The 17,080-nt window shown below is 43.0% G+C and overlaps 2 protein-coding genes across 2 annotated transcripts in view; one reads left to right on the top strand and one right to left on the bottom strand.

The window, feature by feature from the left end:
* LOC138193964 (polycomb protein SCMH1-like) overlaps positions 1-15,952 on the top strand; it is a 39,146-nt gene extending 23,194 nt beyond the window's left edge. The window contains exon 16 of the mRNA XM_069142314.1: positions 15,916-15,952. Coding sequence (XP_068998415.1) covers positions 15,916-15,935 — 20 coding nt within the window. The 3' untranslated portion in view covers positions 15,936-15,952. The remainder of the gene's footprint in view (positions 1-15,915) is intronic.
* Positions 1,321-4,300, bottom strand: cited4b (Cbp/p300-interacting transactivator, with Glu/Asp-rich carboxy-terminal domain, 4b). The gene is made up of 2 exons (XM_069142316.1): positions 4,082-4,300; positions 1,321-3,077 (listed from the first exon to the last, which is right to left on the bottom strand). Exon 2 carries the CDS (start codon positions 3,066-3,068, stop codon positions 2,214-2,216), a length of 855 nt encoding a protein of 284 aa, XP_068998417.1. The 5' UTR covers positions 3,069-3,077; positions 4,082-4,300; the 3' UTR covers positions 1,321-2,213.
* Positions 15,953-17,080: the final 1,128 nt, after the last annotated feature.

Consider the following 17,080-nt stretch of genomic DNA (forward strand, 5'->3'; position numbering starts at 1 on the left):
ACACCAGAAGACCATCTCACCAGATTGGCACCGGGCAAAGGACCTGCAACCGTCACTAAGCCCTGTGCCAAGGCTGTTGGCCTACTTACGAGCCATTCTCTTGCCAGTGTCAAGCCAGGAAAATGTACACATACACTCATGCACCCTTAAGCGAGTCTCTGTTATTTGAAACAAGCCCTGCATCTAGGCCAAGATATTTCAGTTTGGATCACCCAATGATACCATGTTTCAAATTGAGCACATCGTCCTTTAACACAATTGGACAAATGAACGGAGGAGGCTCCTTTAAAAGTGGAGCTGCCTTTAAAAGTGAGCAATCAGCTGACACTATTTTTACAACAGTGCACTCATTTCCTCCTTGTTACTCATGATGCCGCTAAAAATGCCTTTGTTGACAATGTGCGGAGCTAACTGTGGTGATGACATTCCCAACATGACCTCAATCAAGTATTTTCATATCGCGGAGGGACAAAACAATTCAACAAACTCAGCCACCGCAGAAAATCGCTTTACCCTCATTTCATAATGATTGCAAATATATTAGGAAAATTGTTTTAGTCCTCCAACTGGCAGTAACACAGACTAGACAGGGACTGTTTTGACGTAGCGCAAGTTTGTTCAGTTACTGTTTACAGCCAATAGTTGGTTTCTTTGACCATTCTCCGCGTGAGCTGGAAAAAGGTAGCACTGTCCTAGAATCAGGGTTTACAAGTACAAAGTTAGTTAAACCCCCCCATCAGCGTAAGCAGTCTTCAGTCATTTTCACCTCCCCCAATCACACCACTCTTTACACACAGCATATTAACAACTGTTTAGAGTGCTCCTGAGAAGCCAGTGTTAGTCAAATGTTGCTTTGTAAACATTACAACCTATGGACTATTTCATCATCATGGTAAACATTTTTAACACCTCTGATGTTATCGGCATGGCAATGTAATTACCAAGAAAGATGTTAAATAGTAGATCCAATTTAAATATCACTAGCTGAGATGTCAGATATCAGCTGTGCCCTGACATAACACAGCCACTCTTTTTCCAACCAGCAAAGAAACATAATTATCACCATATGACAATTGTGTTCTTATCAGTGACACCCAAGTGTTTCGCAAAGAAAATGGTAAATTAAAGAGAACTGGATACCCAGGAGACCTGGAGTAGATATCCTTCTCAACCATGAATATTGTATCCATTTAAACATTTCCATACCCGACTTGAGAGAAAACTGAGGTTTTCCTTCACCCACAGGTTAACCTAAGCACTTAGCTAGCTCTCCGCTGCCTGGGGGAAGAGCTATGCAATGAATGGAAAAGCAGGCCACACTTCTATCCAGGCCATTTTTATTGATCCTCAAAACCCCTTTCACAAAGACCATCCCCCCATCTTGACCACAAAAAAAGGGGACAATATAAACAACCAATAAATAAGAATCTGCGCGATTAAGGCGGTTCTACATCTCCAATAGAACACAACAGTGTGGACATGTTGGAGTTATACAGCTTCATACAGTACAAGCAGTAGATTTATGAGAACATCACATCTAAAAAGGCAGCACTTTACCAAAAGTGAACCATTTTTAAAGTCTGGATGACACTCATTCAAATGAGACAACATTGTACTTTTTCAATTGGAAATCCAGGCTCTTTTAGATGACATTGTCATCCCAAGCTTATTTTAGTACTATACCAAATAGAATGGGGGGGGAAAAAAATCATGAATAGAGAACTTAAATTTGTATTCTCCTCCCTCAACCAACTTTCAAAAAAAGCTAATTAAAACCACTTGAATCCAAAACTGGAGAAGGTGGTCGCTCTTTATATCAGTTTTGTCAGATAGGAATAAATAAATACACCTTTTTACTGGTAAACTGTCATGAGGCCTAGACTTAGGAGGCTACATAGTGTCATAGCATTTTTCAGAGTGGCTTTTAAGAATTTCAGCATTTCATTATTACATTCATGTCCAGGAAATAGGAAAAGTCGAACCAGGCCTCAAAGCCAGCCTTCCTCTGGCCATTAGCACACGTGAGACTCGCGCCCTGTGCGATCACTGTGGATATCCAGAGTTCTCTTCTGTGTGCCCTGCACTGCCACTTGGCTTAGTCGTACAGGGAGGTGCTCACAAAATAAAAAGCGAGGAGATGAGCCCTCTTCATCCATCCTGGACAATTTTCACTGTTCCGTCTCCATTTGTGCCCCTTTGCAAGTAACGTCCTCTCAGCAACTAACGGTGCTGGGCTGCTGTTTGCTGACAAAGTCTGAGATGAAGTCAAACTCATTCTGGCCCAGGAAGAGTTCTGGCAGCTCCTGGACCCGGTCCAGGCCCAGCTCCATGACCAGCGAGGTCAGGACGTCCTCGTCTATCATATCCGCATCCATGCCGTTCAGGGCCAGTGCCGGCCCGGCCATATGCTGCATGTTAGCCAGCTGAGCCGGGTTCATGCGGTACTGGGCCGTGGGTCCCATGTGGTTCCCAGCCATAGGACCCAGTGGGTGTCCATGGTACTGGGTGTTGAGTTTCTGCAGCTGCATGCTGGCCATGAGCTGCTGAGATGTTAACCCTCCGTTCATGAACTGTTGTTGCTGCTGTTGCTGTTGCTGCTGCGGGTGCTGCTGCTGCGGGTGCTGCTGCTGCTGCGGGTGCTGCTGCTGCTGCTGCGGGTGCTGCTGCTGCTGCTGCTGCGGGTGCTGCTGCTGCGGGTGCTGGGCTTGTTGCTGGTGCTGCTGTGGATGCATGTGATGCTGCTGCTGAGGGTGATGCTGTTGCTGCTGAGGCTGGCCATTATACATCATGTTACCAGAGGTCATTGGGTGGTGACCCATCTGGGCCCCGTTCAGCTGTCCATTCATGGGCCCGCCCACCATGCCCTGCCGCTGCCTCATGGCGGTCTCCATGTTGGCCTGGGTGCCACCATAGTGCATCATCTGGCCATTGGGCAGCACCCTCATGCCCTGCTGGTTGGCATGCTGCTGGTGACCTGCCTGCAGGCCGCCATTCATGCCCATCCTGTAACCGTGGAGACTGGCGCCCGCTGAGCTGTGATTCATGGGCATCATCAGATGATCTGCCATGTCTCCTGTCTATGGACAGAGAGGAGACACTGTTAGGACAAAGTAAGGGGGCAGACAAGACCTTTGGAAACAGGAAAAACATTAAGGAGGAGCTGCAGCAGGGTTACTACTGACATAGCATGCATGCATTCAGCTGTCCATTTGAACCAGTATCAAACTGCTATGAATGATCAACTGCTATTGATAATCAATAACACTACTGTTAAATGTTACCATGTGGTCCAAACCAAATTCCATACACAACCAATTGACTTCATTCATAGTGACCACACGCGTCACATTAACCGAAGAGTAACAAAGATACACGTTTCCTCGTAATGTCACAATTCCCATCTCAAGTTAAACCACCGAAATCGCTTCCGGGAAAAAAAAAATATATATATGCACGGTTGTTTTTCCTATTGGCGAACACTGAAAACCTTCCTGGTGTGTTTAGTCTTCCTAAAACCTCCCCTCTTTGTGCCAAGGAACGAACGCCCAGGTTGAAATTACAGGTTAACATACATTGTTTGGGTGCATTTTTTTTTTTTTTTTTTTTTTTTTTGTTTTCCGCTGGATAATTCATGCACGACGGAATCGACAAAACAGAGGGAAAATGCGTGCATCCCGCAATGCTCTGCTTAAATCAAATATATGTTGCATGACATCTGAAGCAGAAAAATCTTGTTACATTTTATGCACGTAAGGTTGCAACAAAGAACACTGACATCATGCAACATCTCCCCAACAGCTGAATCACCACAATTCTAACAAGCCATAAAATTAAACATAGGCTTCGGGTTTTCTCCGATTACACCGATACGTTTGTTTAAATGTTTGTGCTCGATTATTCCCCCCCCCACCCCCCGCCTCCCTTCCCCATTATCGCCTGATATTATCCATTTTGTTAATCTCGACTTTGAAACAAGGGAATGCAAACAATGGAGCAGCAGCAGCAGCCCCTGAGACCACTACAGACCGAAACCCCAATTTCTCCCAACAAATAAATCCGATAAAAAAAAAAAAGCACTTACCCGTATCCGCTACGTTTTCACAAAGTTGCGCGACTTTGCCTCGGCTCCGTCTTTTTAAACAGTTTTCCTTTGCAAGGCGAAGCTCCTCGGAATTACAGCATGTATTCCACAGGGTTACGCTTCATGCTCAAGCGGGGACGGTGTGCACAAAGACTGCCGCATCAGATCTTGAAACGACTGCCTATTTTCTGGGTCAACTCAGGGATTATGTACATCTAAAAAGCTCAGAGGAAGGCAGTCGGGGAGAGGTGGAGCCTCGGTCCTGCCTCTTCTTTGTTCCTATTGGCCCTACTTAATATAATTGTGCATGGGCGTAGAAAAAAAAAAAAGGGGCTGTTGGAGAGTTGTGACACAGTAGCCAATTTAAATACCCTCCTCCCTACTGTTTCTTTTTGAAAGATTATTTAGACATCTTGTTTGTCTTTATAAGTAACTGCTGCTTTTGTGTTTGTACAAAGAAAATACAAGAGGATAGATAGATAGATAGATAGATAGATAGACATAGATAGATAGATAGATAGATAGATAGATAGATAGATAGATAGATAGATAGATAGATAGATAGATAGATAGATAGATAGATAGATAGATAGATAGATAGATAGATAGATAGATAGACAGATAGACAGATAGATAGATATTTTTTGTTTGCTTGTCTCTATTTGTGCATTTATGTAAGAGTGAGCATGCATGTCATGGGTCAGACAGCATGACATTGGTGTAGAAAATGTAGTTTCTCATGTTTTTGGCACCAACTTATCTCTTTAGCTTCTGTGTTGTAAGAAGGTTGCCCTGGTATGTGTATCTACACCAAGATCGCTGAGATCACTGTTGGTCCATGTGACCCAGCAGTCTGCTGTGTGTTGTTGGCCTCAGCAGTGAGGCAGTGGAGGGAGGGCAGGGGATTGTGCAATTCTCGGGCTCCAGCAGCAGTGGACCTACTGCTGTGCATGGGATGTGTCTCATCTACGTGTTTACATGACTATGTGCATCCGCTTTTCAGATGCACTTGTGTCTTGATTGCCTACTTCAGAACAATGACCTGCTGCCTGCAAATGGTTGGCACCACTTTGGGAAAACAAGCCAATCTATTGTCCAGGGGATTCGTCCATAAATGCTCAATGATTGGAAGGTGTTTGTCATTGTTTGACATTGTCCGGCAACTTTAAAATTGAAATTAATGAGCCACTCCCAGGTGGGGGTTCTTTCTGAGAAACTCACCCAGCCAGTCAGTGCAAACAAAACACACAATCAACATAAAGTTTCCGTTGTGCCGTGGTGGATAATCTTTGAGCAGAACACTTGTGTGCAAGCTTGCAGTAGCTTTTGGTAATATAGCAATAGCAATAAATATACAAACAAGCTTTTTAAGAGGCATTAAAATGGTCTATTTTTTTTTTTTTATCTCAGGGACACAGGTTCCTGATGGTGTCATTTGCATTAGAGAGCACAGACAATGTGTCCAGACCTTCTGGAGCTCACCAATCATATCACTGCATCTGTTAAAAACTCAAGATATTTGCATGAAATCCCAATCAGCCGTGATTGTGGTGGAAGATATGCATTGTAATTATGCATCCAAGTTAGCATACGTTGTTTGTAATTAGAGGATCTACTGCAGTCACAATCCCTTATACAATGGGTTTTTTTCTGTGATGTGTGTATGTTTCACAGATTTATCTCACATCTCCGGCTTTGGTCTGTGGTTTTAGGGGAGGAGCCTCCACACACTTTGCCTTAAGCCATTTATTGATTTCTATGCTTATTTGTGAGCGTGCATGCGTGCCTGCGTTTAGACGAGAAAGAGCGACAGAGAGTGTTCATGTGGCTGTGTTTATAGGAGCAATAGGCTGTAAGTGATTTGACACACCCCTCTGCCACACTGCAAAACATGCAATAAAAGTGCTGCGGTTGCAGGAAGGCTTGATTTCGCGCAGGATCTACCCTCAGACTGGTTCAAGGATTAGTCGCTTTGCTTCACATATTTATACTCACATGTTCTCATCAGCAGCCAATGTGGTGTTTAAATTTTTGATAGGCTTAGCACAAAAGGCCTCACCATTCCTCAATGGCTCTCCCTCAGTGACAGCAGTCTACTACATAACAGATAATTGCTTTGTCAGAAGACTCTGCCTCACCTACCCGAGCTTTGCTGTAGCAGTCGACCTAAGCCCCTTTCAGGCATGCAACCCTTTTCATTATTGAGTGAGACTGCCTGGACAGTCAACAGGCTGACTGGGGAATCTATGTGTAAGCGCTGGCACACAGATTTTTTTTTTTTTTTTTTTTTTTTTTTTTTTTACTTCTTCATGTTGTTCAACCAAGTGCCTTTAACAAAGAAGCTCTTCTTTTTGCTATCGTTTTGCGTATATACAATATGGAACGGATCCACATACGCATACCTCTGATAAACCGTATGTATAGAAGCGCATGCATGTCCGTGTGCATTATGTGTACGTACTCGCCCCCCTCTCATGACTTATTTATCCATAGCAGCTCAGAGCCCACAGGAACAATTAAATAATCTGACCTGAACCAATCAGGTCCTGACGGTTCACGTTATAAAGTACAAACTCACTGAACTGTGTTAAGACATTTACAAACATGAAATATGTCATAAATTTTAAATAGACGGAGCACTAAAATGAGGCTTCAGTGAGCAAGGATGTCTCATCGTATTAAACACTTGTTGCTTTAACGCCTCTCCTCCCGTTTCTGGATGTGTTCATGTTCTTATTTACTTCTATATTTTCTTGATATGGGTTTATTTGCATATAGAGCGGGCAAGTGAGATCGGCTCTCAAGCAGTCAGTCGGGGTCGCCTGATAATGCCAAGTTTGAACTGCCGTTCAGAGGACAGGTCGTTAATGCAAGGTGTGCCTCTCCTTAGAGACAACAGAAGTTGTTTTCCTCGTCATCACTTCTTTCAGTCACCGCTCTCTCTCTCTCTCTCTCTCTCTCGCTCTCTCGCTTTCTTTCTCTCTCCCAGCTCCCTCTTGTCCATCATGTCATTGTCATGTCTGAATGAAACCTTGACTAATATTCATGTATAAGTCACCTGTTTTTGAATGACTCAAAGTTGTAAGGAAATGTTACGTATACGATGCCTGAAAAGGGCTCTGCTCTGCCAACACCTGGGCCTCATCTGTTTCGGGACTCTCTGTGTATCTAAGGTGACAGTCCTGTATTTTGGAAACCCTAAAACTTTGTAACTGTTATGGAGTTGGCCAACAAGATCACGGAGTATTTAGCTGCCTCTTCCATGCCCTCCATGTTAGACTTCAAGAAGCCTTACACTGACTGTAGAGGCCAATGTCCATAGCTCCTCAAACTCCATGGGTGCCTTTGCTCCAACCCCTCTTTGAAGCAAAGGCACCCATGGAGTGTAGTGAAGTGAAGACGACACAAAAGGTTTTTCCTGCAAAGTGATGCACCGACTACCAATGCATGGTTCTAAATGTTTGACGGGCAAAAGGAAACTGAGTACTGAGTTATGGAATAAGAAATCCTTTTTAGTCAGCAAGTTCTTGAATACCAGATAGAGTCTAAATCAGTCTTAAGCCATTGCCAAAAACATTGCTCAAACCAACACCAATATCCTACACCTTTGATTATAGTTAGCAAATATATTAGGAGGAAATTATTTTCTGGTTGCCAGGAAAACCACAGTTATGCTACATATTCTGCTCAATGCCAGCTGACTGTATTGCATTGAATTGCATGCAGACCCTTCTGCGCAGTATTTCAATTTAATATGTATACTTTGAATACATACAATACAATCAACTTAAAAATTATATAAATTAATCACTGTTTTTAATTACTTGCGATGTTTTAAACAACATCCTGTATGTTTATCATAGCATTACTAAATTTGAATGCAGACTAGTGGCTGAACATATTCTGCATAGTGATTCCACTTTCTGGGATTTCCAGGCTCACATGAGTGAAGTAGAATCACTTTAGAGAACTAGAAGATTAGATGGACAGACTAATGACAGATCCCATTTGCACGTAGCTACAGTAGTGATCAAGCAGTGGACATTGAACCAATCACCCGAGTCATCTTTAATCTCTGTCACCATATACTAATAGCTACTGATCTAAAACCAGCTGACTAATCCTCCCTGCAGTGTCTCTGCCAGTAATGATTGGCAATCTTAGAATTATATAGAGCCTTGTATCTGGTACAGACCTGTGGGTTTATTGATAAAGCTGTTGCTGAGTACCCAGGAAACAGTGCCACAACCTCAAAATAAATTGTTTTCACTTCCATCACTGAATTTCTGGTACTACTTGGGAACATTTTTGATAAATAGAACAATCTGTTGGCTCATGTTGGTAAATTGATTATTTTTTGTGAGTTTTAATACCCGAAAATTAACTGACCAAGTGTTTGAAAAGAATGTACACATGGGTCCTAGCATGTAATGGAAATATAAATGATTTATACCAATTATTTTTACTGCTCCTAATTGTGGTAATCTATAATTTTAAGCTTTTCAGTTGTACTCACTGGAGTCAGCCGGACTGGCATGAATGCCTGAGGCACAAAATATATATTGATAACTCACTTTTCAAAGCATCCATGAAGTTTGCTCTTTCAATCAAATTTCAAATCATAAATGATCTAGGAAGTCTATAATCTATTAGCCAGTTTATCAAAATTCCAGTCTGTGCTGTGATCCTTGTCACAGCCCTAACACAAATGGACAGTAACCTAATTCAACAGGAGTGTTGTGTGTCCTAGTATGTACATTTCCCTTGAGATGTGAAACCAAAAGTCAGTTTGTCTCTCTCTCACTTGGTGTGGGGGAGGGTTGTTATTGTTCTGGTAAATGAGAGAGTCTCTATAAATACTCCCAAGGCTTCCTTCTACCTCTCAACCACCAATCAACAGTCACTGTTCAGCTGAGCAGCTGAGCGAGGGCAATAAGCCTCAGTCAAGGCTAAGGGGGAAAGAGTGGGGGAAGGAGTGGGGGAAGGTCTGACTGTAGCAAAGAAGTGGTTGAGGGACTTTGGAAGGGAGGGAGGGGGAGAAACCTGGTAACTGCCATTCAAAGACCTGAGGCCACAAGTGGGGGTGAGGCTTGAGTGAAAGTAGTGATTGAGTGGGGCGGGGGGGAGTCATTCGGAACATACCACATTAAAGGAGCTCCAACAACTTTGGTGATTGTTCCATGTGAAGTTAAAAGAACATGTCTTCTCTTTAAGAATGGCCCCAACTTCCTTCCTATGAGCTTTGTTCTGTCACAGTTTGATGGTGACACCCTTGATTAGTCTGTTATTGCACACTTGTTTTGTCCCACTTGAAAAGCACTAGTAGGATTATCTGACTTTAAAGAAACAAAAAAAAATTATCCAAGAATGGGGTTAAAGAGAATGGACTCATAATTTGTCTATTTAGGCCAATCCTGTATGACTGGGCAATATAACTGAAATCAATATCAATATTATCTTCATGAGATCATGTTTCTGCCAACAGTGTTTAAAGGTCATCAGAACAGCCACTTTTTAAGGGTAATGGTGCACAGAGAGTCACGTTGTGGAGGGGGGTCTCTGTTGTGAACAGCGTGGTGAAGTCATATGCCAATTGGTTATAGGCTGCTTCAACAGTTTAAAAATTAACCTGAGGTCAACACCCATTAGAATGCAATGAGTGGAAACAATCTCCAATGGAGTGTGGCCAGCCCCTATCAATTCACAAAGTAAATTTGGGTCTGGAAATACCAGACTCGAGCCTGCCCAAAGACGTGCATGTTTATCCCAATTTGTCTCAGTATCCTCCAATCTCGATCCCAGCCCCTCTCTGTGGCAGCAGGCCATTTACTGACAACATGAGTGACCATTCGGAACATGTATAAACACTTTTGCTTTTAGATGCGGTCAGACAACATGTCGACTTTATACGGGCCTTGAATCAGAGGACAGATTTGAATTTTTAAGGTATGACTAAAAAAAAAAAAAAAAATATGCCTGCTGCAGCTGAGAATTCCCAGCTTACTAATCATGATAGCGTACTCTCCGGTGATGACTTAATGCAAGCTATGCAAATACAACTGGAGTTCTCCCTGGTTTCATGTATCCAGCCTTGGCTCGTTCCCAAGCAATGTCAGTCATTTACAGTCAGCACCACAAGCTCACTGCCTACATTTCCAGGCAGCACCATTCTTCAGCATGCACTAGCCTGAGGGATCATTGTTGATACAAACACTAATCATGTCCCCTTCACTGCACTTCCTGCCTTACAGCAACTGGTGATGTTTCCAGTTACCTCTAGGAATACAGCGCAGAAGTGCAGGGGGGATGCGCAAACTAAATGGACAACAAGAGCCAGTACAACCTGTCAAACAAGTAGCTATTACGGAAGGGGGGGAGTGGGAGAGCACAGTGATGATGTGAAGAATGACCTATTAATCATTCATTATCTCCCAGCACTGTTAATGAGGTGACGACTCTTAAATAATTAGCAATGTGACTGAAGCATATTTCCATAGCAGTAGCCTGAGGACGTGGAGGGCATTGGGGACACCAGTGGGGGAAAGGAATATGGGATGCACCAGGCACAAAAAAAGAACAGCCCCCACACCAGCTTAGCAAACAATAACTGTCCTGATAGGGGGCTCTGGGAAGCATGGACAGAGAGACAGAGTTAGACAGAGCAGAAGGGATGTAATGAAGCTATGCGCAATATGGAGACAAGAATTAGCCATGTAGGGAAATAACACGTTGAAATAGTTATGTCTATATAGTGGGCGTTAAGTTGTTCACCCAGCAGCCATCATTATCTGTCTGTCTCATTTCAAGAGGGGCAGGCCAGGGCCTTCAGGCTTTTCTAACACACAAGTCAACTGTGGGGAACTGTGGCCGGCTAGCACCCCGGCCTGCCATGGGCCTATTCATCTTGCACAAAGCACACAAAAGAGCAGACCATGAGCCACATTCTTGACATCCAACCTCATCACCCCCCACTACCCTCCCACCCCCAGCCCTGACTAGCACCCCTCCCCCAGTGCCTCACACCAGCCAGGGCAGACAGGAGCTGCTGTGCTACCTAACTGGCTGGCTGGCTGGCTGGCTGGCTGGTTGGTTGGAGTTGTTTGGTGGAGGGAAGGGAGGGTGTGGGAGAGAGGGGGCAGGGATGTTTTCTCTTCAGTCAGCTAATTGACTCACAGATGTCAGGAGGAATTGGGTTTGTGTTGGGGCTAAAGCACCCACTGACACTTTTTTTTTTTTTTTTTCCCCCTTTCGAAAACAAACACAACGCCCCATAAAGAAGATGCACAGGAGGAAAGGTTGTGCATATGCCTGCACACTTGCATGCACAGGTACCTGTGGCCTAACCTTCTGTTTCTTTCACACAGACCTCCTCAGTAAACAAATATGTCTCTGTGTCAGTCAGGGGAATTTAGGGTGGGCTTTATTTATTTCTCCAAATCTCAAGGTATAAATGTGACAGTGAGCTGTAAGTCAGTTTTGACTGTAGCTCGGCCTCACAGCAACACCAGAAACTAACAGCTTTTTGTGGACACTTAGAATCTGGATTGTTCTGGGCATAATTTCATTTTTCTCTTTACCATCTGGGGAGCCTCTCTAGCTGTCAAGCTAAAGCTGGTATCATCTACTGATACATTGGTGCAATAAGACTTGAGGCAGTTCATACACCGTGCAACCTATGAAATGACCTATTTTCAAGTCAGGGTTTCATGTCACGCCATGTTTGCCCACTGCAATTTAATCTCCTACACGTATGCACTGCAGAATTCAAATGTCTTCTCTGAACACCCAAAACACTGACAGCTGTGTATGTGTGTGTGTGTGTGCCTGTCATCGTGTTCATGTGTTTGTGTGTTCCAACTAGACTGTTAAACAGCTGAGCCCAAATTGAAAGTCAGTGCTGTCATTCCCTATATTTACCAAATGACTCACTCACGGCAGAAATCTGTTTGGACACACAGTTAGTATTCAAGAAGTTGGTTACAACATCTCTGACAGCAGCAAACTAATTAGGAGGGAAAGTGAATTGGGAATATATGTAGCAGAATTACAGTGGTGGACTGGTTAGATGATAAAAACAAGGTAGAATGGGCTGCCTCCAGGGATGGTGGTAAAAGTACAACCAGTTTCTAAAAAGCACAATGTTGCAACTCCTAGTCTATTTGATAATAGTTGAGAGATCTGTACATTTTCAGAGATATTCATCCTCCAGAGGCCCATTCAGGACTCATGCTGTACTACCAAGAAAACACAAATCATGCATTATTGAGTTCCCCCAAAAGCTCTGTGCCTGGCTTAAGTTCCCCTTGTGGCCTTTGTCCAGTAGCCTTCCCATCATGAGGTCTGATAATGGTAGAGCCATATCCCACTCCTACAGGGGAGCTGACAGAATAGAAGTCAGGAAAGGAGTTCTCCTTCCAGGCTGAGAAGCCTATCTGTGTTACACCACCATTGCCTCTAAATGTTGAGCAATGTCCTGGTGAGCACATGTCTTAGCGGGTTTACACAATATGCTGTGTATACACATGCACAAGGCTTCAGCGCAAGCACAAACACTCACACATACACACACACACACACACAGGCCAACCCACTGCCCACTAAAGCTGCCTATAGTCCGCCTGTCCTCTTCCTGTTTTTCCACTCACCCACACTGTTGTCACTCTGGCCAGGAAGCTGTGGGAGAGATACGCATGACAAAGTCTCTCTTTATTAAATTGGCAAAGAGATGCAGTGCTTTTGGAGTCCCTGTATGTGTGTGTTTGAGAGACAGACAGAGAGAGAGAGAGAGAGAGAGGGAGAGGAAGATAGAGTAAGAGAGGGAGAGCAAGCACTAGTGAGATGGGGGTGGGGACCTAAGCCAAGGGCTAGAGGCTTATCCAAGATCCACTCTAGGCTCATCCCTGGATATTGCTGTTTGAAACCATGAATCAAGAACAGAAGATACAGAATAGAGCCCAAGAATGCCGTTGTGATATACTGCATCCATAATAACATCCATCCACTGAGAGGCAAACATTTCGCCAATATGAATATTATACTATACAAACTGCATTTCTGATTTAAGTATGATTTATACACAAAACACCGGCAGTCCGAAACAGAAAGAGGCCTAATTTCAGTGGAATTGCTGTCGTAAGTGGCTTTATAAATTTGCAGTTTTGCGTTCCCATTTGGTCGATTTGAATTTGTGCTTATTGGTCAAGCCATCTTGACAATACTGAACTTTAAGAGAGTGAAGACCAAAACGGAGGACGCTGTCATATTGGCTTTTTCCAAATGTATACTGCACCTTGAGTATATCCCCTTCTAGAAAGTGTTGACAATCAGTTGTGAGCAAATGGAACAAACATTACTTGGCCCAAAGCCTGATGAGCTTTGGACCTACAAGTGCTAAACGAGTGCGCACTGGGCTCTAACAAGAGCAATCCTCCATTACCAAAAATCTGGAAGGTGGTGCATTTAAAAAAAATAATTGCTTTAAAAACGGAATAAGAGTGTAAACTGCCTGTTCGTCTGCTCTAATGTAAAATGCAAAGATTAGCATGCCCAGCTAGTTATTTTAGAAAGTGTATTTTACCAACTACACTTCCAACAGTGTTTTTCCAAAGATGTCATTTTGTGAGGTTAAACCTGCAACTTCTGTCTTCTACTTCTGTCAGTGCGAGTAATTACAAAAAAACACGTTGACAGGTGCTTATGTCAGAGGCTCTACTCAAGCTACTGTTGCGGCTGTAAAAAAGTGGATCAATTGTGGATACATGAAATAAAAAGCGTCACAATTCCCAGGGAGGTCAGAATTTGAACCATTTGGTCCGATAATATTTGGAAAGTCAAGAAGAAGGGTGTGATTGAGTGATTTTATTTAGCATAAGGGCTAAACCGGAAGTGGTGGAATTGTCTTGCTGTGTATAAATGGAGCTGTATTTACCGTGTACTCGAGAAGAGTCCATACGAACGGCCTCTTCTTGTGGTCGGAACTCAACATTTTCTGAAATCCTTTGAGGTCACGAGTTGACGTTTTTGCTGCCGTTTACAGAAATAGCAGTAGGAATGGTGAAGATCATTTTTGATTGAATGTTAAGCTAATGTAATGTAATTTTAGTCATGTGGCATTTGTCTTCTTAACTTAGATAATAACCTATGTCTGGGGAAAATGTTGCTCTTCATTACTTTATCCCCCTGTTAGCTTGCTAAATTGTTAGCCTCTGTGGCTTCTAGGCGCCGTCCATGTTGCTGTTGCATTGCAACATTGTTTTTACAACTTAACCACTTGAAAACCAAGCATACGGTGCACACGGCTTCCCATGTTATCCACGAGCTCACAAGTTCCATTTGCACGCAGCATGTGGTGCGTAAGCTCTGCCCATAGAGCATGTTCAGTTTGCATTCGTCTGGCTAGCGGAGAAATGTGACACTGGACAGAAGACCTAAGACTTCTTTATACTATGAAATACAGAGAGGTTTTAGCATTGACAGGCTTCATCACCATTGTGTGAATTCGTTTGGCAAAGACTTGGATATAACAGACTTTTATACTGTATTTTATTACTGTATTTAAAAATCCCACACTGTAGCTTTAAGTTATGCAAATGGTCAATTTACCAACTGAGTGAACTTATAGTCACTAAGCTTCCAGTAATGGTCACTAAAGCTGTACGTTTTTTTCTTTTGATCAAACAAGATCGCTCAGTACAACTGTAGATCTGGCTTTGAAAAGAAAAACCTCCATATCTTGGCAGTTGGCCAAAACAAATCCCACATTTTGCACTTTGGGGATGAGAGGGAATATTTGGAGGCACTGTAACATCTTGATTTTCACTTACGAGCAGCTGCTTGCTCAAATATTTGTTGCCTATATGTAGGCTTACCTTTGTGTGACTTTATTTGACAAACAAACCAGGACTGTTTGAGTATAACTGATGCAACACTTTCATTTGTATAAAGCATTACTTTCTTAGTCTTATTTCCATTTCTGCTGTCAGCTGTGTACAGGCTCCACGTCCATGTGCTGGAGATAACGACAGGGAGGACAGAGGACAAGATAAGACATTGTGCTCTGCGGTCAGGGAGTACGCCCTCCTCTTTCCCTCCTCCTCTCTCCCTCCTCTCCTCTGTCCCTCTTATCTGCAGCCTCTGTCTTGACCTCCACCCTGCTGCATGGTGTTAGTCAGGGGATAAAACAGCATGGGACTGGAACGAGTACAAGTGAACACTGTTAAAAACATTCACCAGTGCACTCCTCTTGCAGAAACAGAGAGTTCATAAAGCTTTCATTCTGTGGTTTCTCAAAAAGAGTCTATGATATATTGACATCTGTTAGTTTTGTGTATAGTTCAATGGTCAGTATACTAACAACTTTCTGTACTGTATTAAATCATGGAGTAATTTAATGATGAGAAAAAGAAAAATAAGGCACCGTATTGTCACCTTTACTGTTGATGTGGAAATCCCCCCACCCCCACCCCCACCTCCACCTCCACCTCCACCACCCACCCCCAAATTATGAAAGGGAAAATATGAACAAGCGTTGTCTGATGCTCACCTGAGTCATTTGCTTTATTTCATTCAAATTCAGCTTGGGTCTTTTTTATTTGTTGATCCTCAAAACTGTTAATGATCAATAAAAATGTAAGCAGCTCATGTGGGGGGTTGGGGAGGGGGGTTGTAGCAGGGGGCATTACCTTGGCTTGAAAAAGGCATGTCTCATAAGGGGACAGACTTTCTGAAAAGCGTTAATGATGTTGTACTTTGTTGTAATAATGAAAAGTTGTAGTTTTGTAAGGAAAGAACTACAGGGTAAAGTTAAAAGTCCACGTCTTTTCTTTTCTTCCTAGATCTGCACACCTGGGTGTAGCTGTGAGAAGTGAGTATGCTCGTTGGTTTGCTCTGACATCAGAAAGGCATGGGGTGAAGGAGTTTCAGGGGGTGTTTAATTCAATTCAATTCAATTCAATTTTATTTATGTAGCGCCAAATCACAACAGAGGTTATTTCATGGCACTTAACACATGAACATTATGTTTAACTGTCTGGTAACCTCTTAAGTTGAATCGTAGTGACACCTGTAAAGAGTACTTTGCTGATCTATAATTGTATTCCAACATCATTACTGGAACCACAATGGGCACTTTAATCAAGATTAGGTCAAACCTATCTGGCTTTTAATTTGAAACTGATACAGGAAGTTGTGATATTTGTGACTTCCTCCATATTCTCATTTGAACTGCAGACAGTGTCCTGAGAATCATGTCCAGACATTGTCGGGAGTTGCCCTCTGAGGCATGTAGCACACAACAGGCGATAATGCATGTCAGTCACAGTCTCACCCACTGGAAATATTCTGTTTGGTATTGGCCTGGGTAGATCCTGCAGGAGGCGTGATAGAAACGTCGTCAACACGCCCACCCACTGGCTGTGAATTCTCTGGACAATGAACTTCTCTGTTTGCATATGTGCTCAATCAGACAAACTTTGTACTCTTGAGCTGACAAACTAAAAGGTCCATTTAATATCCAGTCCAACTGATTTGGACATTTGCATTCTGACATATTCCTTTAGGTCACATAGCTATGTTCAGGGTGGCAGTGCATGTATAAAAGCAATTTTCAGAATTCAATCAGCTGACCAATGTTGTATCTTTATCAGTCTGTCATTTCGTGACTTTCGCCGTTATATGGCTGGTCACGCTGTTGCGATCTATCCCCCCAAAAAAGTATCAAAATCAATCCAGCAGAACCTGAGATTCTGTGTTTTTTATTCGACATACTATTGTTCCTTGTAAACGACACTACACACAATGCAAGTAGACTGGCAACGTTTTGGTTTGAGATATGGATGGGTTAAAGTTGGAGGTGGCTTCTTGGCTCGAGCATCTTGCCTCAGAGGTCTGGTAAACTCAATTCTTTCAAACTCCACACCAACAGATTTATTTTTACATTTTCAATATTGTAGTCTTCAACTCTACAACTTTCATGAATGCACTAGTATTTTCAAAGATCTG

The sequence above is a fragment of the Embiotoca jacksoni genome, unplaced genomic scaffold, assembly GCF_022577435.1.
Source record: "Embiotoca jacksoni isolate LCO1_2020_lvr unplaced genomic scaffold, fEmbJac1.0.p SCAF_11, whole genome shotgun sequence".
NCBI classification, from domain to species: Eukaryota; Metazoa; Chordata; class Actinopteri; family Embiotocidae; genus Embiotoca; species Embiotoca jacksoni.

What these genes read in the sequence shown, in the direction of transcription:
- cited4b (XM_069142316.1), bottom strand. Translation starts at nt 3,068, where the DNA reads ATGGCAGATCATCTGATGATGCCCATGAATCACAGCTCAGCGGGCGCC.